General features: G+C 53.5%; 3 protein-coding genes across 10 annotated transcripts; all 3 read right to left on the bottom strand.

Moving 5' to 3' along the window:
- Positions 1 to 542: 542 nt before the first annotated feature.
- LOC149306565 (forkhead box protein J1-B-like) lies at positions 543 to 2,577 on the bottom strand. The gene is made up of 2 exons (XM_089477025.1): positions 2,043 to 2,577; positions 543 to 1,716 (listed from the first exon to the last, which is right to left on the bottom strand). The coding sequence occupies exons 1-2, from the start codon at positions 2,529 to 2,531 to the stop codon at positions 1,042 to 1,044; spliced, it is 1,164 nt and encodes a 387-aa protein (XP_089333151.1). The 5' UTR covers positions 2,532 to 2,577; the 3' UTR covers positions 543 to 1,041.
- A 2,630-nt stretch (positions 2,578 to 5,207) lies between these two features.
- LOC149306564 (N-alpha-acetyltransferase 60) lies at positions 5,208 to 13,360 on the bottom strand. Of its 5 annotated transcripts, none has more exons than XR_016282522.1 (8): positions 13,155 to 13,356; positions 10,073 to 10,188; positions 9,266 to 9,395; positions 9,053 to 9,149; positions 8,357 to 8,591; positions 8,010 to 8,173; positions 7,319 to 7,509; positions 5,208 to 6,284 (listed from the first exon to the last, which is right to left on the bottom strand). XR_016282522.1 is itself a non-coding variant. In XM_089540947.1 (7 exons), exons 2-6 carry the CDS (start codon positions 10,180 to 10,182, stop codon positions 8,017 to 8,019), a joined length of 729 nt encoding a protein of 242 aa, XP_089397073.1. In that variant the 5' UTR covers positions 10,183 to 10,188; positions 13,155 to 13,357; the 3' UTR covers positions 5,208 to 5,364; positions 8,010 to 8,016. The 5 variants fall into 5 exon arrangements, 3 of the variants coding, with proteins under 3 accessions (XP_089397073.1, XP_089397072.1, XP_089397074.1); XR_016282523.1 differs by having other exon boundaries at positions 5,208 to 5,364; XM_089540947.1 differs by lacking the exon at positions 7,319 to 7,509 and having other exon boundaries at positions 5,208 to 5,364; positions 13,155 to 13,357.
- A 1,649-nt stretch (positions 13,361 to 15,009) lies between these two features.
- Positions 15,010 to 19,746, bottom strand: LOC149306563 (integrator complex subunit 15-like). Of its 4 annotated transcripts, none has more exons than XM_089540944.1 (7): positions 19,660 to 19,746; positions 18,713 to 18,932; positions 18,121 to 18,342; positions 17,788 to 17,953; positions 16,901 to 17,425; positions 15,966 to 16,005; positions 15,010 to 15,349 (listed from the first exon to the last, which is right to left on the bottom strand). In XM_089540944.1, the coding sequence occupies exons 2-7, from the start codon at positions 18,920 to 18,922 to the stop codon at positions 15,160 to 15,162; spliced, it is 1,353 nt and encodes a 450-aa protein (XP_089397070.1). In that variant the 5' UTR covers positions 18,923 to 18,932; positions 19,660 to 19,746; the 3' UTR covers positions 15,010 to 15,159. The 4 variants fall into 4 exon arrangements, with proteins under 4 accessions (XP_089397070.1, XP_089397071.1, XP_089397069.1 ...); XM_089540945.1 differs by having other exon boundaries at positions 18,713 to 18,935; positions 19,660 to 19,690; XM_089540943.1 differs by lacking the exon at positions 19,660 to 19,746 and adding an exon at positions 19,042 to 19,589.
- Between the last annotated feature and the right edge of the window lie 1,094 nt (positions 19,747 to 20,840).

Genomic DNA, 20,840 nt, shown 5'->3' with positions numbered 1-20,840 from the left:
CCTCTTTGGCACAGGCCGGCCCTCTTGTCCAGAGCTTGCAGGTCCAAACTTGCCTGGCATTGTGGGGAGAGTGTCTCCTTGGCAGGAGGCAGCAAAGTGCCTTGCCCCACCTGGCAGGTTCAGGGCAGGACAGGGATCTGGCCCTTGCAGTCCATTTGGTCTCAGCAGATGCTGTGTGTACACGCAAAGGCAAGGAATCCTCTGCTCACACTCCTAGGCATAGTTTTTGCCCACCGCTGGTGCCAGTTGGGCTGCTAATCAGAGGCCATTTTAGCTGAACTGTGCAAATTCTCTCTCTCGTGTGTGGTGGGCAGAGCGAGGCATGCAATGATCTCAGGTGGAGTGTCTTGGCAAACTCCCAGTGTGGAAAGCTGACTTTCTAGGGTCTCAGCTGCCCAGGTCAAAAACCCTCACCACATCTGGATGCTCTTTAATGAAATCAACATCAGCAGTGCCCCTTTCTCAGGTGTGGTAGGGCTTGCAAGAGACCTACAGAACAGCAGAGAAACCGAAACAGTGTGCCCATAGCAAATTTGCCTGTATTTATTAACAATTTTTGCTAAAATCCAGATTTAGAAAGAGGGATGGAAGGATAGATGGTAGAAGCAGCAAAGAAAAGGAAGGAGAAGAATGGAAACCATATACATGCCTGTGTTTCTGGGGGCAGATGGAGCCAGAGGACAGGAAAGTGTGGGGAGGGTCCCTTGTGCCCAGGACATGCCTGGCTACCAGACTCCTTGGGCTTCTGCCTTGTGCTGCCTTGCTTCCACATTCTTCCTCCTTGGACAGATTAGATTCTGGTCTTTAGAAGTCTATGCCACCCTCATCCTGCCATTAAAGCTGCGAGTCTCAGTCTACTGAAAATCATTTGCCTTCTGATTTGGGGACAGAGGCCTGGAATTTTGCCAGGCCACTGAAGTTGGGACCCCTGGTGTGAATGCAACTGGGGGGCAGATCTGGAGTCGGCCTCCCCTTCCCCAGGCAGCAACAGCCAGTGCCTCTTACCCCAGGCTCCATCCCCTCTTCCGTCTTTTGGGGAGCTCAGCTCTCCCACGGCTGTATCCCAGCCAGGAAGACCTCAGAAAAGCAGGTGCCCACCTCGAAAGCCCACCCGGGCCCCGGCTCTGCTGCCCTCTCCTCCTCCTCCTCCCCCTCTTCTTCCCCCCACGTCTCAGAGCACAGAGTCAACTCCTTGACCAGACCTGGAGCAGGACAGGAGCCCCCATTTTCACTCAGGGCTGTCTGGCTGTGGTTAAGGCCTCTGTCCTCCCCTGCGGCCAAGGAGTCCAGGGCAGCGGTCAGCTCCAAGTCCTCAAAGTTGCTCTCTGCGCCAGTGAAGGTGCCACCCAGCACTGAGGCCCAGCTGAGGTCTCCGGACAGAGCAGAGGCTGCCTCTCTTTCCAGAGGGGCCACGGGCGAGAGGGGCCCAGTCCAAGCACTGGCCGAGGGCTGCTTAGACCTCCCCAGGCGGCGTTGGATCCTGGGCGGCCTGGGCATTGTATCCGGCTGGAGGGACCCTCGTCCGGGCACAGGCTGCGTGGAGTGAGCGCAAGGCAAAGGAAGGGCTGGCATCCGCCTGCGCTGGAAGACCCCATCGACAAAGAGGTCTGCGTAAAGGGGATTGATCTGCCAGAAGCCCCCTTTGCCTGGCTCATCCTTCCTCCGAGGCACCTTCTGGAAGCACTTGTTGAGGGAGAGGTTGTGGCGGATGGAGTTCTGCAGGAGAGGAAGGAGGAAGAAGAAAAGGAGGGTGAGAAGATTGCCAAATGATGGGAGGAATGAAAAAGAAAGAAGGAAAATGAAGGAAGGAAAAGAAAGGACAGGAAGAAGAGAGGTGAAAAGTGAGGAAGGAAGGAGAGAGAAAGAACAGGGCAGCATCAACAACATGAGGGCAGCCCTGTCCATCTGGATTGCGTTGTGGCTCATTCCTGACCCCAAATGGGCAGAAGGGAAGCCCCCTGACAGCCAGAGGGGGGTCCCTTGGAGCAAGAACCCACTGGGAGATCAGTGCAGACCCCCACTCACTCACCCCCATCCCTCACCTGCCAGCTGGGGTCTGCATGGCGATAGTAGCAGAAGTTCTCTGTGATCCAAGCATAAATGGCAGAGAGGGTGAGCTTGGCCTCCTTGTTGGCCCGCATGGCCATGCAAATGAGGGTGGCGTAGGAGTAGGGTGGCTTCACCTGGCTGTTGGTCCTGTAGTCGATGGGGGACTGGGTGGACAAGAGAGGCGGCAGGGAGCTGGTGCTGGAGGAGACGGGCTTGCTCATCCTGGGGGGCATCCCCATGCAGGCCACGTCCCCCTCAGGTGGGCTGGATGGGGCCTTGGAGGCCTGTTGCAGGAGCCTTTGGGCGACCCTCTCCCCAGAGACAGCGGTGGGCTTCTCTGGGTTGGCGGTGAGGATGGAGAACTCTTGCAGCCACTGGAGATTGGTGAGGCTGTCGTCCACTTGGCTCCTCCAAGGCTCTGGCTGCCGCCGCCACCATCGCTGCCCTTTCAGCCAGACTGCAGGCGAATTGTGGAGAGACATCCTTCCAGGCTTGGATCTCCCTCTTGCCCCAGTAAAGCAAGGCAAAGAGGAGGAAGGGGCTTGGTTAATAATGGCTCAGGGCTCTGTCGTCCACCGTGAGCTTCTTCTGCAAAGCCAGACAGACAAAAGGCGGCAGGAGCCTTGGCCTCCTCCCCACAGCCCCCCACGGCCAGCTTGGGTTACACTGGCTCTGCCAGCCAGGCCTCCTGCCTTCCTGGGGGCTGAGGAAGCGGCTCCCTGGGGACCCACAGCAACGATGATCCTCTTTTGGAGGGTATCCAGGTGGCCCCCACCAAGGTTAACAGTTACACTCCTTATGGGAGAGGAGCGACCTGAGCCCGCCTGGGGGGAACCCATGGCCTCTGGCAGAAAAGCCAGCAGCTCCCAGAGAACCTGGAGAGGGCATTTAACCACTCTACATTCCTTGTGCACATGGAAGACGATGGCACAGAACTTAAACTCCCACGGATTCTTAAACAAAGCCAGTACCGCCCTTCTTGTTATTTGGGTGCCACCTGCAGACATTGGGATTGCTTGACTGGTTGCCCATCTAAGAGCAGCCTCTGGAGGAGGCTTTGCTGAAGCTGAAAAGATGAAATAAATTGGAGATGGATGGCTAGGATGTCCTCTCATATGCCCACCCCAAAGCAAAAGGTCTCTAGCTGGAAAAAGGTGCTTCCAACCAGCCAGCAAATGAAGAATGGGGAAGAGCATATGGAAGGTGGTGGTGGTGGTCAGAAAGAGGGCTTGCCTGACTCTGCCTACCAAGCCAGACTTTAGCCTGGCACTCCTGCATGCCCAGACATTCCCTGGCAAGGGCTGTAAAGCATCCACTCCACAGTGTCCAACTGCTGAAAGAAACCCCACGCCAACGGTGAACATTGTTCCCTCTGCACCATTTACCTGCCTGTCCTTTCTGACGGCCTCTTCTTGGGTCTCGCCAAGAGCAGCAGAGGAAGGTCCCCGTCCGTCCGTCCTCACCTTTAGGCTCCCACAGGAGGCAGGCAGCAGGTGGCGGAGCATAGCCACCCACACCGTACACCGCCATTGAGGCTGCCCCATGGCCTCTCATTGGCTGCCCTGGGCCACCTTTCGGCACGGCTGCCAGCTGCCTCCTCACAGGGGAGGGAGGGGGTGTCATTAGAAAGAGAAACACCATGGGCACCACCTGGGAGGCACAGCAGGGCTGCTCTCTCAGTGGCCTCAGGTTGCCAGAAAGTGAAGCCAACCTCCCATGGCCCACCATGCGGCTTCCAGGTTCAAGCAGCTGCTGGAATGCCAGATTCTGAAGGCACCTCAAGGGCCATCCATCCAGCCCCCTTCAGCCATGCAGCTAAAGCAGTCACAAAAGATGCCCATCCAAGCTCTGTGTGAAGACCTGGGGTGATGGAGAGTCCATCTCCATCCAAGGCAGTCAAATAGGTCTGACAGTCAAGAAGTTCTTCCTAATATTTAGGCAGAATCTCTTGTTTTAGGATTTGACTCCTAAGAGTCCTAGTCTCAGGAGTGGCAGAAAATAAGCTGGCTCCATCTTCTACACAACCTCCCTTCAGAGATTTAAAGATGGATACATCCTGGCCCCTCTGTCTTCTCCAGGGTAAATGGACTCCCTCGGTCATTCCCAAAACCTTTGACCATCTTGAGTCACCGCCCCATTTTAGTTTCTTCTAGTCTTTCCCACCCAAAACTTCCATAAGCTGTTGAATGCTGGCAATGAGCCTGGCATTTCCCTCTTGTGGATCCCAAGATAAAGAAGGGCGCGACTCCTGGGGTCTTTCTCCAGAAAGGGGGCGGGAGGTCTAGTTGTGGGTCTGGGGGTGCTCTCAGACCAACAGAGCCTTTTCCCCTTCTGCTCTCGCAGGTGATGGGAACCATCTATCTGTCTCTCTGCACTCAGAAGAATGGCAATTCCTTTGTCAACACAGCCAAGTTCCAACTTCTTTACATTCTCAAAGTCTTGAACATGATGCCTGCAGAGAAACTGGCAGAAGATGTGACTGCCACACAGAAGCCCAAAGTGGCAGAAGCAGCATCGGTGATGAGTCTGGCCTGCCCCATAGGGATGGTGGGGGATGGCAGTGTGAGGGAGACCCCAGCTACAAACACATCATCTCCGGCCAGTTCTTGAGCCAGCGGCCAGGGCAGATGTGAAGGAGGCATGGGAGAGGCTGACCCAGAACAGCTGGACATTAAGAGGGAGCTATGCTTTCTTGGAGGCACTGGGTCAAAAGGGGCTTTCTTGCCCCTCAGCTTGGACTGTCTGCCCATGGGAGGCTCCTCTTTGTATCTTGTGGCACCAGAATCTGCTGCCTGGATATCTAGGATTCCTAAGTGCCCACAGTCACATGGACTGGCCTTGGCCTTGGCCTCCCGGGGGCTTGATCTAGGTTCTTACGCAACACACAACCAGCCCATCTGGGCTTAAAAGGGATGAGGGGGGTTGATCTCTAGCATCCTTATGGCAGGATTTATTTTTAACAAGATGACAGTTCAAACTCCAGAAGGGAGTTGCTCTGCTGCAAGGCTGGGCCGTTTTGTTGCACACGCCAAGAGTTGTGGGCTTTCTCTTTCCATGGGGGCTTTTTGCCTCCCCCCCATGGCTTCAGAGGTGGGCATGCTCCAGAGCAAGGTGCCAAACCAAACACTTGCAGAGTGGGGCTTAAGAACGAGGCAGAATTCCAAACAAAACAGACTTTTTAATCAAAGACATTTAAAGTGACTGGCTGAGGGTTCTTCGTCAATAAATAAGGGTAGATACAGCAGGCGCATGGCTGACACCAAGGGTCTTCCCGGGGGAGATGGCTGCCCCCTTGCCTCCTGAAGCCACTGTCCTCTTCTCGGAGTCGTGTGTTCGGGTGCAACAGACAGGAAAACAAGAGCAACGAGGAGAAGGAAACGGAGTAAACAAAACCATCAAAAGAAGACCGAAACACACACAGTATTGGCTTGGGACGTCCCCAAGCAAAAGGAAAAGGAGATTTAATAAAACACAAGCAAGCAGGAAGAGCACACCTGGCAAAGGACTGCTATTGCCATGGCCTTCTGTTATCTCAAGCCCAGAGGCCAGAATCCTTCAGAGCCCACTTTTACTTGAGGTAAGCATGCCCTCAGAGCACTGGCTGAGTCCATCCGGGATGAGTGTCTGGGGCAAGCAAAGGGTGCAGGAGGCAGTGAGCATCCCACAAGCCAGCCTCTTGAGTCCAGCAAATTGCTGTCCCTTGCCTCTCAGCACCACCGAGGTGCAAAGTGGGCTGGCCAGAGACACGATGGGGAGGCCTGGCACAGGGTCAGTGGTCCACCTTGCTGCAGGTGCTGCTGGGGGCCAACATCTCCCCCCTTTGCTGGCCGCCCTCCTTTTAAGGACACCAAGAGCCCTTTTTCCTAAGCCATACAAAGGTAGGAATCACCACCCCTTTGCTCCCAGTAGCACACAGCAAAGCAGGGCTTCTGCTCCAGTATGAGAAGGGAGATCATCTTTAAACAGGGAAAGGTGGAAGTCTCAGAGATGGGGAATGAGGTGGCCCAGTATCAGGGCAAGGAGGCCAACTCCTTCCCCCGGACAGTGGTCATGGGGCAGAAGGAGATATTTGCCTCCTTACCTAGACATAGCCATTTCCTGGTAGCTTCCTGCCACGATAAAATCTCAGAATGTTACGGTTTGCCTGCTTCTAACAGGGGATACAAGCCTGACACCTCTTCAAACATCTGCCATCTGTGTGACAAGGGTAAGCGCATCCGGGGGGGTTTCTGCAGCTGGAAGGTAGAGAGAGGATTGCTCAACTTTGTCATGCAGGGCCCCATGAGCTCACAAGGCCTCGGGGCTCCCAGTATTCCATGGGGCAATGGTGAAGGAAGACGGGGAGCATATCTGGCATCCTCTTGATGTCCCAGACAGGGGCTGCCTCTGACCTCTCTGATCAGAAGCGAATGGGCAGAAGCAGGCCGCCCTTTTACTGCAGTTCTGGGAGGAAAATGAGGAGCAGCACAGTGGACTGTACAAAACACAAAGGGCAAACAAAGGAAGAGAGGGTTCGCTTGACTCCTCATGGTCACCCGGGCAAAGGAAACTCCTGCCACGCAGAGCAGTATGCATCCCCTCTGCACTGCCTAGACAGGAGGTGGACGGCTACAACTCAGGACACGGGGATGGCAGGAAAACAAGCAGGACTTCCCAATGGAAGACAGCCCGGCTGAGGTGGGGTGAACCTCTGAGCTTCCACAGGATAACCAGAAACACCATTCAGAGACTCCCAGGCCGCCACAGCACTTCTCCCTCTGCAGTTCTAGTCAGAAGAGAGGCAGGATAATCTGCACATGGTGGATATTCATTCATTCATTCATTCACACAGACATACAAACAAACTTATTTCACTGTGAAACTAGAATTTCATTCCTGTGCACCACTGGCCTGAGGTGCTTTGTTTCCAGAAGAAAAGGAGGCAAAAGGAGGCCCTTGTTACAAGAGGCGGAGGGCGGAAGATGGGGCATTGTGTGTGTGTGCGCTGAGTCCCTTGACCTCTCAGTAACAAACACAAGAGCAGCTGAGGGAGGCCCTAGGCCAACTTCCACACAAAGGAAAAAAGAAGAGCAAGAAAGAAAAGAAGAATGAAAGGGAGGGAAGGAACTCACTGCCCGTGGCTATTCTGTTTTTCTCTTCCCACCGCCTCCCAGCCCCAAGGACTGAGTCATTCTCCGTTCTCCAGTCACAACATACATCCTCCGGTCAAGGGCTGCTCTCCCCAAACAAGGCTGCGGAAAAGCTGGCCCTGGGACTGACAGCCGCTCACCTACAGCCCAGGAGGACGATGGCTGCTCTCATGTTCAGGGCTGAGGTGGGGCAGTCGTGGCGCAGCGGGAGGAGACGTCCTAGTCCACAGGGAGTGTCTGGATTCACAGGGCAGGTTGGCAGCATGCGGAGCCATTGCCAGTCTCATCACCCCAATGTGGTGCAGCTGCAGTGACGGTGAGAAGGACCTGCCTGCAAAGGAACCACCATTGGGACTCCAAGAGAGAAGCAACTCCAACTCCCAGCTATGACTCCTAGGTGGACCTCTGTCCTGCCACTACTGCCATCCCACCCGCCGTCTCCCAGCCCAAGCAAACCATCCTAGCAGATAGGAACGGCTTCTCCTAACTGAAGGCAACAGGGAAGAGGCTGCCTTTTAACCTGGAATAAGTGCCAGAAGAAGGGTGAAAAGAGGGAGCAAATACCTCATCCACACAGTCCCTTATGAACTTGTGTGTCTTTCTGCCTCATTAGGTTACAGCATTAAACAGGGGAGCCAGTTTTGCTCTGCAATGGTTACACACATCCAGTGTGGCATGAAAAGGAGTGATACTTTTGAAAGGAGCTCAGCATGGGGTACTCAACAGCTATTACTAGTTGGTTTCAGCATGTTTCTATGACCTCATTTGCCCAATGTGCTTGGCAATGCACCTAGTGCTCAGGGCGAGGGCACAGCCAGGCTACTGCCTTACCTTGGCATCACATGGTCCGGCTGTATTCAATGCCACTCTTTGCTGAAATGCCTGACCATGGCAAGAGGCTGCAAAGGATGCTCTGCGCGTGGCGGTAGATCCGCTGGGGAATGGTGCAGGGGCTTAGATTGGCCAAGGTCGAGCCGATGTGCTGGAGATAGTCGGTGCATTGCTGTTAAGGAGCCACAGCTAGGAAGGCTGATAGATCACAAAGAGATGGCGCAACCAGTGGGCAAGTGCCATCCCTCCAGGAAAGACACCTTATGTAAAAGGGAAGGGGCCATGCCACACTGAGTTCCCACCACAAAACACTAACCAACGCTTGCCAGATCGCTAGCAAAGGATATAAAATTGTCCACGGAGGGTGCCCGCCATTGATGTACAGAACGTACGTGAAGCCATCTTTGAGGACGCCTCTTATGGAATAATAATAGGGAAGGTAATGGTGCTGCTTAAAGTCTCTGTTTTCATAGAAATTTATTGCTGTGTTGTTAGTGGTGAGGACATGCAGGTAGATGGCTTTGCAGTGGTCCTGGGCAGTTGTTGATATGTGCTCTTTCAAGCTTTCGAGTAAGAGTGAACCTAGCACAGAAAAGGAAGGTGATAAGAATCAGTAGAGCCTCAACACAAGCCTCCAACTCCTATCCCACACAACTGCTGCTTTGCTGGCATTGAATCCTACCTTGTTCTAATATCAGTGCCCTCCTCGATACAGAAGGCTGCCTCATACCAGTAGCCCCTTCTTCCTGAATTCCTAGCATGTCCTTCCTCACCCACAAAACCTGCACTACAATTTGCACCAACTATTAAAGGCGTGACTAAGGCTAACAGGTTCCCCAGCCCTGGCTGGTGGTCAAGGGGTCAAAACCTCAGTGCCTGGCACATGCCACATTCTCATCCCACAAATGTGAATTCTCCCATTTTAAAAGTGCAAAGCATATACAAATGAAAAACGAGTTCTTCTCGCACTTGCAATGCCATTTCCACAGACAATACTGTCTGTCTGACTGAAGGTAAGAAAAAATGTTTTAAGAGACTCTTACCTATGCCATGCTTTCGGAACTCCTTTACCACACCTAGGCTTAAAATATAAGCAACCTGAGTATCAACTGGAAAACCAGAAGCTAAAATGTCACCATCCTAAAGGGAAAAGCCAGCAGAAAGGCATGCGGTCAAAATGCAGCACAGGCAGAGAACCCACCTGCTGTCATGCTCAACTCCCCAACACCACCCAAGCAACTGCTGTTCAATCCAACCTCTTTGTGTACTTTTGTCCGGCTCTTGATCTCAGCTACTATCATCCCCACAATCGTGCCTCGGTATGTGGCGGCCAGGGAAAAAAACTTCTTGTTGGAGGTGATGTCTCGATACCATGAGTCAGGGTACCTGGGAAAGAAAAACACAGCAGGAATTGGGAAGAAAAGGGTTCCTGAATAGCTCCCACGCTCTGTTTAGCATTGGGTAAAGATCTGCAGCCCAGCGTACTGAAACAGATGTCCCAATCCTGACAGCCCCCCTGGAAACCGTCAGGAGGAAAAACAGCCACAGGGACGACAGACCCTCATTTGGTCACTGCCTCTAAAGGGGCCTTTCCTGCCATTCTTGGCTTCTGGCAATCTGCAATCCAGACGATATGGACTGATTTCCAGAAGCCTTGCTTAGAAAGAAGGAATTAGGGGATGAAGCTGGCCTGGCTAGATCAGGCTAGGCAGCCACTAGCAGCTGGTGGGTCATGCTAGAGCCCAAATGGACCTGAATGGCTGCACCTCTTTCAAATATGCCAAACCAAACTGGAATTACCAACAGCATCCTCCTGAATTGGACGACGGTGATAGGAACCCCTTGGGAGGCCTCCAAAACAAGCTTGGGGGCTACATACAAGCTATACTTGCCCACTCTGGATTATATGGTGACCTTTCTCTCTATACACCCCAACACAAGGGGAGGACCTCCAAGCTGTTGGGATGAACTCGTTCATACAATCCTGAGGAAGAGTCTGTTCTTCCCCTTCCCCCTCCCCATATCCCAGCAAAGCAGAGGCAGGAGCCCAAACAGCAACTTACTCGATTGGGAACCAGTCGCCACAGAGCTGCTTGACAGTGTCTATGTCATCATGGCACAGGAGGCGAAGGTAGATCTCACTGAGTGCAGTCGGAGGCACGTCCTCCGTCATTCACACCTGCAGAGAAGACAACAAAGAGCAAGCATCAGGCAGGCTGAAGGTCGCCAAGTCTATAGCAGGCAAAGGCAGAACTGTAAACCTCACCATGGGAGGGAAACAGGACCTCCCCTCCCCAGCTCAGGATCCGGCAAGACTGAGTCCACCTTGGGTTGCCTTCCAGCCTGTGGGCTTCTCAGCCCAAGAGAAAGGGCTTCTGACCAATCTCAAACTCCAAGGTTCTTGATGGCTTCTTGCAACCCAGCACTCTCTGCCAAACTCTCCCCAGGGCACTCATCTGGGCACAGTTTCTCTAGTTAGCCAGCGAGCATCACCAGAAAACTGCTGAAATAAAAGAGATTTTCAGAGCACCTGGAAGAGGAGGGGGCACCTGGGCACACACCCCAACACTGTCTGAGGCGAAAGACCTGCGCTTTCACTCAGCCAAGGTGCAGAGAACAAGCTTCATGCCACAAAAACAAAGCTGTTATGCAGTATCATTGAGGCTAAAAGACAGGGTTATTCTGCTACTGCCTAAAGTGCTGTAAGCAACAGAGAAGTTTACAGTGCAGAGACAGAGAGCAGGAAAGAATCCTCTCATCCATGTATCAGTCTTCCCTGCTACAGAAAAGCTGAATTCAAAGGCCATGGCTGAGGAGGAGAATCCAAACAGCGCAGAGTCTGCCCAAGGCACCAGGGCCACTTCCCCAAGGGCACAGGAAGAGACTCAGCGCTGCTCCCGATCTTGATTCATTTCCAGGAACCTCTCCGGAGATACTCCGTTGCTGGACCATCTGCTGCTGATTTATTTGAATCTGAAATCCTCAAGCAAGGAGAAGCTGCAACCCTAGCCATGCTTTCTTGTGCTGAATTCAGCGGAGTCTGCTTCCAGGGAAATGAGCACAACGTAAGGCAACTTGTACTGCAACTTATCCACACCTGCCAACAAACTTAGTGGAGGACTTACTTTCATATTAAAACCTCCAACAAGTGACTCCATGTCAGTAAAACAGGCTCCTTTCCAGGCTCCTAAATCATGCTCCAAGAGCCAAGGGTCTATCTGAGAGAGCAGCCAAGCTCTCTTCCTATCAACACACCCGACCCAAACACATAAAAATGTATGCTATGTGACACTAAAGGGCTTGACAGACATAAGGATGCCTAAGTAGTCAAGGTCCAAAGTTCAGTCTGGAAATAAGAAGCCAGCCTTTTAATAATTTAAGGAGCGAGGACAATCAAGCACCGAGATAGAATACCATCAGGTACAGCAAACCTATTGACACGTTAGTATCGCCCCATCAAAACTTAATGGCTTTGGGCAAGGAGGAGAACACAGACAGAAGCAGCATGAACGCAATACTTCTGGGGAAGGCCCACAGCCTCCAGTTGTGTGTGCTTCCTGACTGGACTCCAAGGGCCGCTTCCCGTCCTGGACTCTGGCCACTCGCCCTCCTGCTGCTGTCCATTCCTTCCGCTCAAGACAGGAGTCACTGCCACTTTGGCCTAACAAATGAGCAACTCTGTCTATCCTTCGCCCCTTTGCCATGGCCTTGCGAACAGTGTTGTCACCCGGGCTTCCTATATTTCTTTCCAGTGGCATGAAGCAATAGACTGAGCCCCGTCTGCCAGGATCCAATTCCTCTGTTAACGGAGGTGGCCAGGAAGATTCTAATATTAGACTATAGTGGTCAAAAAGAGGATGCAGGAGAGGACTTTAAGGTGTGGGCACCATCTCCAGGCGTGGATCTGGTGCCCCGACCACTAGCCAGCACAAAAGTGACAGCTTTCCTTGGGTTTTGGAGCTGAAGCCAACCGCAACTTCTGTGGCCTTTGATGGAGTTCTGGGAAGGTGCTGCAGACCAGGCTCCTTGTGAAGAAGGTGCTTCATTCCATCCAGGAGACCTATTCTCACAATCCTTGGGAGATGCCACACCATTCACTGTGTGTAAGGTGCCCTTGGCACTGACTGCTTTGGTCTCCGCGCTAAAAAGCTTCTCATGCTCCTGACCCTTGGAAGCAGCGCCAATGGGGAGTGTAACCCCACACTCTTCAAAGGGAGAAAGCAGCAGTGGTGAATGTAGGAGGCAAGCAACACTTTGTGTGAGGACAAGGCCTGCGTTCTTCTTCCCCAGCAACAGAGACTGAAGTCAGGGGGGTTTCCCAGGTATGGCTCTGGGGGACTAAGCCAGGGCAGAGCGCCATGCTGATGGGAGTGCCACCAGCCTGGTCAGGAGGCAAAGGGCTTTGCCAGTACCAAACCACTAGGGATCACTGCAAGGAGGCTCCAGAGAGGGCAAGGCAGGGAGGATCCCAGAATTGGGATCCCTCTTCTTCTGCCATTCAGGAGAGGCACCGTGCCTCCCTCCCAGGTGCAGATGCCCCCCTGCTGCCTCCCATCTCCGAGGGAGGAGTGTCTTCCTCTCTGGACAGCCCTTGCTCTCAGCAAGGTCCTCCTCATGTTGAGGCGGAACCTCTTTTCCTGGAGCTCCGTTGGGCCCTTGCCCCTCCTCAGTGTGGCTTCTAGGGACCTTTCTGGCCCATTGCTTTGTCCCTGGGGTCCTCAGCCCTCTTCTCCAGCCCCCTCCCCATCATCCTTCTTAACTGCCCAGCGCTCTCACCCTTCCGTGGCAATAATAGGGCATGCAAGGGCTTGTAGGGTCCTGGCTTTTGTGCTCTTGCTTCCCTTGGTCTGGAGACTAGACTTCTCACGGATGCAGCCTAGAATCGCCTTGGCCTTTTTAGCTGCAGCATCGCCCTGTTGGCTCAGGTTCAACTTGGGGTCTGCTGGGGCTCTCTTTCTATTTGGGTTGTCTATGCATTTTAGGATCTTCTGCTTTGGCACGGCTTTAACTCTTCGTCTGGTTCAAAGGCTCTGGGATTCTGGGCCTACAACAGACTCCAACTCCCAGAATGCCATAGCCTTTGAGCCAGACGAAGAGTTAAAGCGTTGCCAAACCGGTTTCTCTCTCCAGTGTGGATGGTCTCACCTGAGGGCAAGAAGGGGCGGCGGCGGCCCCAGCGCCAGGCCGGACTCCTGGCACCGAGGAGGCCCCGCCGGACCCCGGCAACGGAAGGCGAAGCCCGCGGAGAAGGGAGCGAGCGAGAGATCGGGGCCAAAGGCGCCTGAGGCGGACCTGACAGCAGGCCTGGCTGGCGCTGGGAGCCACTGCCAGGGACGCACGCACCGCGCAACAAGGCGCCTCCCCATTGGCTGCGCGGAGGGTCACGTGAGCCGCTCGAACGCCGTCAGCCGCGACGACGCCATCTTGGCTCCGCGGAGGCGGAAGGAGGTCACGTGACGCGCCTGGCCCCGCCCCCTCCTTCGAAGCTCTCTGCACGCGCTCAAGGGCCCCCTTTCAGGCTAAATGAAAGAGAGGCTCCATCCCAACCCCAGGAATAACCCAGCCTGGCACCCCTTGAACCGTAGTTCTCTCCTCCTCCTCCTCCTCCTCTTATCCTCCCAACAACAACCCTGCGAGGTAGACCTGGCCCAGAGAATTAGGCCGCAGCAGGGATCACGCCGTTTGGCACCGCTTTATAATAATAATAATAATAATAATAATAATAGTAATGATTGTTTTTACCCGCCTCTCTGTCCAAAAGGCAGTCAAGGCGGCTGACAATTAAAAGAATCCATATATGTAACCGCTTCGGTTGTTTTCTAACAGAGACGCGGGATATAAATAAGGTTATATGCCCCAGTTCTTCCTCCCCAAGACATGAATTAAACAGAACATATAGCATTAATACTCTTTTGATGTCAGAGTCATGTTCGTTTCATGAGATACTTAGCTTTCTCTGTCAGAAAGCTCTGGTGCCACAACGAACTACAGTTCCCAGAATGCCATAGCATGGAGCCAGTTAAACTTACAGGGGTGTCAAACTGGAGTGTTTCTGCAGTGCGGACGCAGCCAAAGAGCGAAGTTGGGAAGCGTGAGCTTTGTTAGACTTAGGCCTATTGCCTCAGATGTGCGAAAGGAGGGTCCCTGGGACGATCTTAAGGATCAGTTAATCACAGAACTAGCCAACTAAATCCCATGCATTTGGAGGCTTTTGTGCATTTTTGCACCATTTCAAAGTCCTGAAACGGACTCACAAATAATAATAATAATAATAATAGCCCCAAACTTCCAGCGGCTGCCCACCCCTGTCCTGCCTGGACTTATAAAAGAAAGCCCCCTTCCCTTTATGCCACGTCTTGTGACAAAACGCATTTAAGTCCAGAAGCCTTTGAGCAAAATCACCTTAAACTGAACAACTGAAGTGAAAGATTGTCACAACGAAGGAAAAGGATCTTTTCTGTAACCAAACTCAGGTTTACTAAACAACGGAGCGAGAAAGTCCCAGGCCTGTGCTCCTTTCTTTGCCTTTACAGAAAATGGCTACTCTGGAGAGCAAAACTCGGCATTAAAAGTGTGCATAATACACTCAAAGTAGAAGTGGTCTTATAAATGCCCCCTTAAATCCCCCCCCAAACAATGTCCCCAAAGCAGTGGCGACGCACTCACAAAACACAAAGCAGCCTGCTCCTGGCTCTCTTGCACAAGCGCTGTCCAAATGTTTTCGTGAAGACAGAGAGGGAGGCGCAAGGGTTTGTCACAGAAAGAGGCCCCAAGTCTAACATGGCAGATGGCAAAGCAGCGCTTTCCCAGGGATGGAGGGGGGGTCACGGTTCCTACTTAAAAAGAGCCACACTGGGTTGACATTTGGGGGGATGCCAGGACAGCCCATCCCTTTAAAAAGAATTAGACACAGCTTCTCATCTCTTCATTGCTATATTCTATATTTTAAAAATGGTCCCATTTCAAAGTCGAGTGGCATCCCTTCTCACTGGGGGGGGGGGGGGGGGGGGATCTCTTCTTCTTGATGTCAGGTAGCATCCTTAAAGATGGAGATCTCCCCCTTCTTCCTCCCCCCCCCCAAGAAAAATATTTGGCTGTCTTTGTGGCGGATGGAGAATTATTTGCCAGACCGAGGTGGACTTGAGGGTCTTCAGCGGACCGGCCGGTAAGGAAAGGCCATGCCTGGGATAAAGGTCTGCACCGGATGGGCTGGAATGGCGGGGTGCGCTGCGTGGGTCGGATACCCCAGCGGAGGAGTGTGGATGGCCGGATAAAATCCTGGCGGCAGAGAGGCGTGGGCCGCTTGCTGGACTGGACCCGAAATGACCAGCTGCAGGAGGCTGTGGAAAGGAGAAGAGGCAGCGGGTAAGTTGGGCTCCATGCAAAACAGTAGTTCTAAAGCAATTGGCCTGCTTCATTGTGTAAGACATCTTGCCAGCATATCATAATAACTATAGATAAACATTCTCTCCCCTTGGTCTTCTGCTATCCATAACATTTATTTCATTCTTATAAATAACGTAAAGGCTTATATTTGTTTGCATTTTTTATACTGCCTTGCTATTATTCTATTTCGATATTATGTTATTTGTAAATAATAGATAAATGCCCAAATAACACAGCTATGATTCTCTTTAGAGGTGTAGGACTGTACAGAGACCTTTCAATGGGCTGCAGTGCCACCGGTTCTGCACCAGTGGGTTAAGAATCCCCTGCAAGTGGTTGGGTCTTCAGGCACAAAGGGTTAAAGCACAAGTTGGCACTGGCTGCCAGTACTTTCCCAGTTTCTGAATCCAAGGAGGTGGTCAGGATGGGGGATACTTGGCTTAGCAGTAGTGCGTGTGGAAAAGAACCTGGGGTTACTGTTGGTCATAAACCGAACATGAACCGGCAGCGTGATGCTGCAGCGCAGAAGGTGAATCCTATTCTAGCCTGCATTAGTAGAGCTTTCCTTACTTGTTGTGTGGCAGTCTGGAGCACACCGTCCTCAGATCCTCTGAAAAGGAGAGAGAGCAAATGAACGAGGGTGCAAAAGCAAAACAGAGGAGCAGAAATACACCCAAAGCTGGCTCTGGCTCTTATGGCCCTTTACATTCTTTTTTGTTTGGTTTTAGTTTTATTTCAGTCAACCCGAAGGTATTCTTTCCCATCCCACATCATCCACATCATCCTCCTGGCATAAACTCAAGTGGGATCACAACCTCAAGGAGCACTTTTATTTTTTGGAACTAAGAGGCCTGCCTGAAAAATGGTACCCTCCGCCTTGGACTCTGAGATGTGAAGATAAGAGCAGGCTGCTATACAGGGCTTGGAAAAGGTGCCTTTTTTGGACTGCAACTCCCAGAATTCCTCAGCCTGAGCAGCCACTGGGAGTGAAGCACAGCAGCAGGTGACTGGCATACAGTTCCAGATTCCCCTACCCCTGACCCCTCTCTGGTGAAGACTGTGGAAAGCTAAGGCCGGTCGGCAAGATGGACATCGGAAGCTGCTTTCTACTAAGCCAGACCCTTGGAGGTCCATTTAGGTCACTGCTCTCAACTCTGGCTAGCAGCCATGGCTTCCCACCAGGCTTCCAGGCAGGAGTCTTTGGACAGCCGTCCTCCCCTGGAGATGGCAGAGACGGAACCTGGGAGCTTCTGCACAGGAACCAAGGAAACTGCCCTTCTACTGAGTCTGGCATCTGAGGACCCAAGGACTAACCAGGACCAATCCTGCTTGGCTTCCAAAACTAGACCATTCAGGGCAGCATCTGGGATCGTCCTCTGACCCAGCGTCCAGCTCCCTTCACATTCACATTCTCCTTTCTACCTTCCATTGTTTTGTCCACACAGTGTCCCATATTCTTCCTGATCACTCTCCTGATGAGTACCATCCCATCCCCTGGAGCCTACCTCTGGTCCACAGCAAGGCCCCGGATGCCATGGCCACCTGCAGGGCCTGGGCCAGCCGGTCGAGGGCCAGCTCAATCTCTTTGGAGGCATTGAGGGGGTTGAGTTCATCCACCATGCGGCTGATTTCCTCCACAAGCGACACCACGTGGTCCAAGGGCACCAGCCCCAGCCGCCCATACAGGTTCTTCTCAGACAAGTGTCCCTGCAGCATCATCAGCACCTGGAGGACACTGAGGTGCAGTTTGGAGTACAAGGGACGGCAGTCTCTCTCGGAGCCCTCAGGCCCACCTTTGGCCACTTTCCCATTGAGGTGGCCACTGGAAGGTGAGGGCTTCCTCCGCTTGTAAGCCAGCGGGGCCTTCACACACCAACGGATCAAGCCGCTGAGTGGGGTGAGCTCCAGGAACCCGATGGGCAGACTAGCCGCGATGGGAGTGTTCAAGAAGGTGATGAGGATCAAGCGGGGGTCCTCAAAGATCCAAGAGACCACCATCTCCAGCAGGTCTGGAGGGGGAATGAGCTCATCTGGAGGAGGAAGGGAAAGCCAGGTGTGAAGACACACCAGGAAAAATAAAAGGTGTCCCAGAAAGAAGCTGGAACATGAAAAACAGTAGGAGGGTCATCAAATAGGCCACATTTTTACAAATGTGAGTCTGAACCTTCCCTGAGGATTCCTACAATGCTTACAAGAATATTTCTAGAATAATGAAAAGCAAAGAGAGCAGAAAAACTAAAGCCTCGCTATCTCATGATGCCATGGATCACATGCCTCACATTCTCACCAACACAAAATCTTCAGGCAGCAAGACATACACCCAGCCTTCCCTGGAAGACTTTTTAACACAACGAGAGGAAAATGTGCCAGACAAGAGAAGGGCCAGAATTACCTGATGCCATGTCAAAGAGCATGGTGACCGCCGTTATGAACTGACAGCAGAACCGAGGGGAGGCACTGAAGATCTGCTTGAGGGTCTGGATGGAGCCGGGCACCGGGCTGCAGTAGTCGTCCACCAAGGCCTGGGCCAGCCTGACGCAGTAGACGGCTGGCGTCCGCTGAAAGAGAGGCACAGACGGCCGGGCGGTCACTCTGGAAGACTCAGAGCTTGTGTGAACAAAACGGGAGATGGGAGTCATAACCCAAAAAGGCACTGGGGAGCTTCTGGAAGGGAAGTCAGCGCGCACGCATGCATGTCCAGGTGGCCAACCGCGCTGCCTCTCACCTGTAGCCACGAAGCTGCGCATTCCAGGACTGGCACCCTGCAGATGGCGATGGCCATGGACACCAGCTTGCCCAGCAAGGCCATCCGGCTGTCGTCCGCCTTGTTCCCTTGTGGACTGAAGAGGGAGGAGAAGATGATCTGCCGGACCGAGTCCTTGCTTTGTTCCTGGAAGTAGTTGCACATGATCTCCAGCAGCTGCAGTTCCTGCAGCGAATTCAATCTCTGAAGGAGAGAGGAAGGGAGAATAGGTCTCTCTCAGCTACCTGGACGCCCAGCCAAAATAATGATGCCCCTTTCCTCCCGAAAACACGGGTCCCGCTGCTATCCCCAGCCCAGCCTCCTAAACATTAGGAAGGACTTCCTGACAGTAAGAGGGGTTTGGCAGTGGATGGTGGAGTCTCCTCCTATGGAGGTTTTTAAAATGAGTCTGGATGGCCATTTGTCAATGGGGTGCTTTGATTGTGAGTTCCTGCATGGCAGGGTTGGACTGGATGGCCCCCGGGGGCTCTTCCAGCGCCATGATGCCTCAGAGGGGCTAACTTCTGTCCAAGAGAGGGTCTGGGAAAGGTAGTTCCGCAAGGGAAGCCCCTACTTTGGGCTGGCTGCCGCCTCCGCTGCCTCCGCCGCGCTCCTTGGGGACCTGGAAGATGAATTCCTCCATGAGCTCGATGGGCCCCTTGTCGACGATGGGGAGCGGGACGCTCTGGAGCTGGCTGCTGAAGTAGATGTCCAGGTGGTAGAGGACCTCCTTGGCGGCACTCAGCGCGTCTCGGCGCAGCAGCGAGTGGCGGATGTCGCTCATCGTGCGGATGCTGCTGCGGAGGAAGAGGAAGGAGTGAAGAAGAGGAAGGCAGTGGGTGGCCACATGGCCTGGGCCTTGGATAGGCTCCCTGCAAGACCCCCTTTTGGTGGCATTTTAACCTTGTAGGAGGAGTCAGTGCTTCTAGATGGACTGCTTCGATTGCTGAGCCGCGCAGAGAGTCACTCTTAGGCCCGAAACGCACTGCGGGAATTAGGATCCAGTGCCAGGGGATCCTGGGAAGTGCAGTCTTTGTGAGACGTTAAGAGCCGCCTCTGCCAGAGAGAGCTCTGGGGCCACAATAAACTACAGTTCCCAGCATCCCCTACCACTGAGCCAGGGCAGTTAAAGCGCTCCCGAACTGGCTTATTATTTCTGCAGCGCGTTTCGGACCTCAGAGAGTCAAAGCCACGTCAAACTGCATCATCGATCGCGCCCTGCAGAGGCAGACTCTGGCCAGCTGGCCTCCCATTCACACGTGACGCGGGTGCACAGCGGGTCCCCTTCCCTCCCTGCCTGAACTCCGTGTCAAGGAGCTCCCATTCGCACGTGCCAGGCGCCCCCTCCAGAGGTCTCCTCCTTCCACCCACCGCCTGCTCCTCTCCATTCACACGAGCAGAGATGTGAGTCAGGCCCTACACGTGTCAACGCCTGGGCCCCTCCCACTAACGGCGTCGCCGCGTGACGTCACCTCCCTCCCTCCCCTATCCCTCGGTTCCCCCCCTTTTCCCTCTGCCAACCTCTTCGGAGACCTTCGCGATCTGCCCCTTACAGTCGGCGACAAGGGCGTGGTTTCTTAGGCGGACGGTGGCCCGCGAAGGCCAAAAAGGAGGCCCGGAGGAGGCGCCGCAGCGACACCTGGCGGCCGGCGCTCGCCCTGCTCCGCTCCTGGCAGAAGGGGCGGGGCCTCGTGCTCCAGCTCCTGAGCATGTGCAGAGCGCCAGGAAGGAAGGAAGGAAGGGGCCTAGGGATGCTTACAGGGTCTGGAGGGGGCCTTAGGTCTCCCTGCCTCCCCAGGAGGCAAGACAGAGGGACTTCCACAATAAAAGCTAAACACACGGATGTAAATGCAATCTCGTTCCATAGGGCTGTATTACCATCTTATTGCTGGGTGCTTGGAAGTTGTCTTCACTCATTATAGTGAGTGACCCGAAGGTCCAGCGCATTGGGTTATGGGTCAAAAGCTTTTCTTTCTCCGGAAGCCCAACAGGTCTTGGCTTTATCTCCAGTTGGCCTTCTCTGGGGCTGTTATGTATTGCCTCTTTTCGTGACCCCATGAACGGTGGGGGGATTTTGCTCATTGAATAACAGCCCCTGGAGAAGGCCAGCGACGGGAGACAAGCCGAAACAGTTGGACTTTGGAAGAAATAAAAGCTTTTGACCCGCAACGCAAGGCTTGGGACTTTGCCTCCCGCCGGACCAAGGAAGGGCAGAGCGGACCCTTGTTCAGTAACACCCTTTAAAGCAAAGGCGCTTTTCCCAACCCAGCAAACCTTGACTCTCCCTCTGAAATGTAAGCCTTGCTCTCCGCTTTCGTTCATCTGCGGGGCAGTTTGCGGTCACTTTTCTGGAAGAAAAACACGCTTTGTGCCCTTTGCTGCCGGTTTGGAAATGAACCCACAAAGACCTTAGAAACTGGAAAGTCACCTCAAAGTCCAACTCCTGGCTTAATTTCTATCTGCAAAGTGTTAGGGTGCAATCGATAGAGCAGCCTTCCAGGTGCCCCACGGCTCTCTCTCTCTCTGTGTCTCTGGAAGCTGAACAGATGCTCCGAAGGCCAAAGGGGTGATCAAGGCCGGCCAGTAAAGGGCCAGAAAGGGAAGAGGAGGGTCACTTTGGCCGGAATCAGAGCCCCATCCGAAGATGGGAGGGATGCCAGGAGCCAAGGGCAGCGGAGGACGCAGATGCCAAGGGACATGGC

Source organism: Sceloporus occidentalis, unplaced genomic scaffold (genome assembly GCF_023333645.1).
Source record: "Sceloporus occidentalis isolate IW3139 unplaced genomic scaffold, rSceOcc1.0.p SCAF_10, whole genome shotgun sequence".
In the NCBI taxonomy this organism is placed as follows: domain Eukaryota; kingdom Metazoa; phylum Chordata; class Lepidosauria; order Squamata; family Phrynosomatidae; genus Sceloporus; species Sceloporus occidentalis.
Note: the sequence above shows the minus strand (reverse complement) of the source record. Positions and strands in the feature narration are given on the sequence as shown.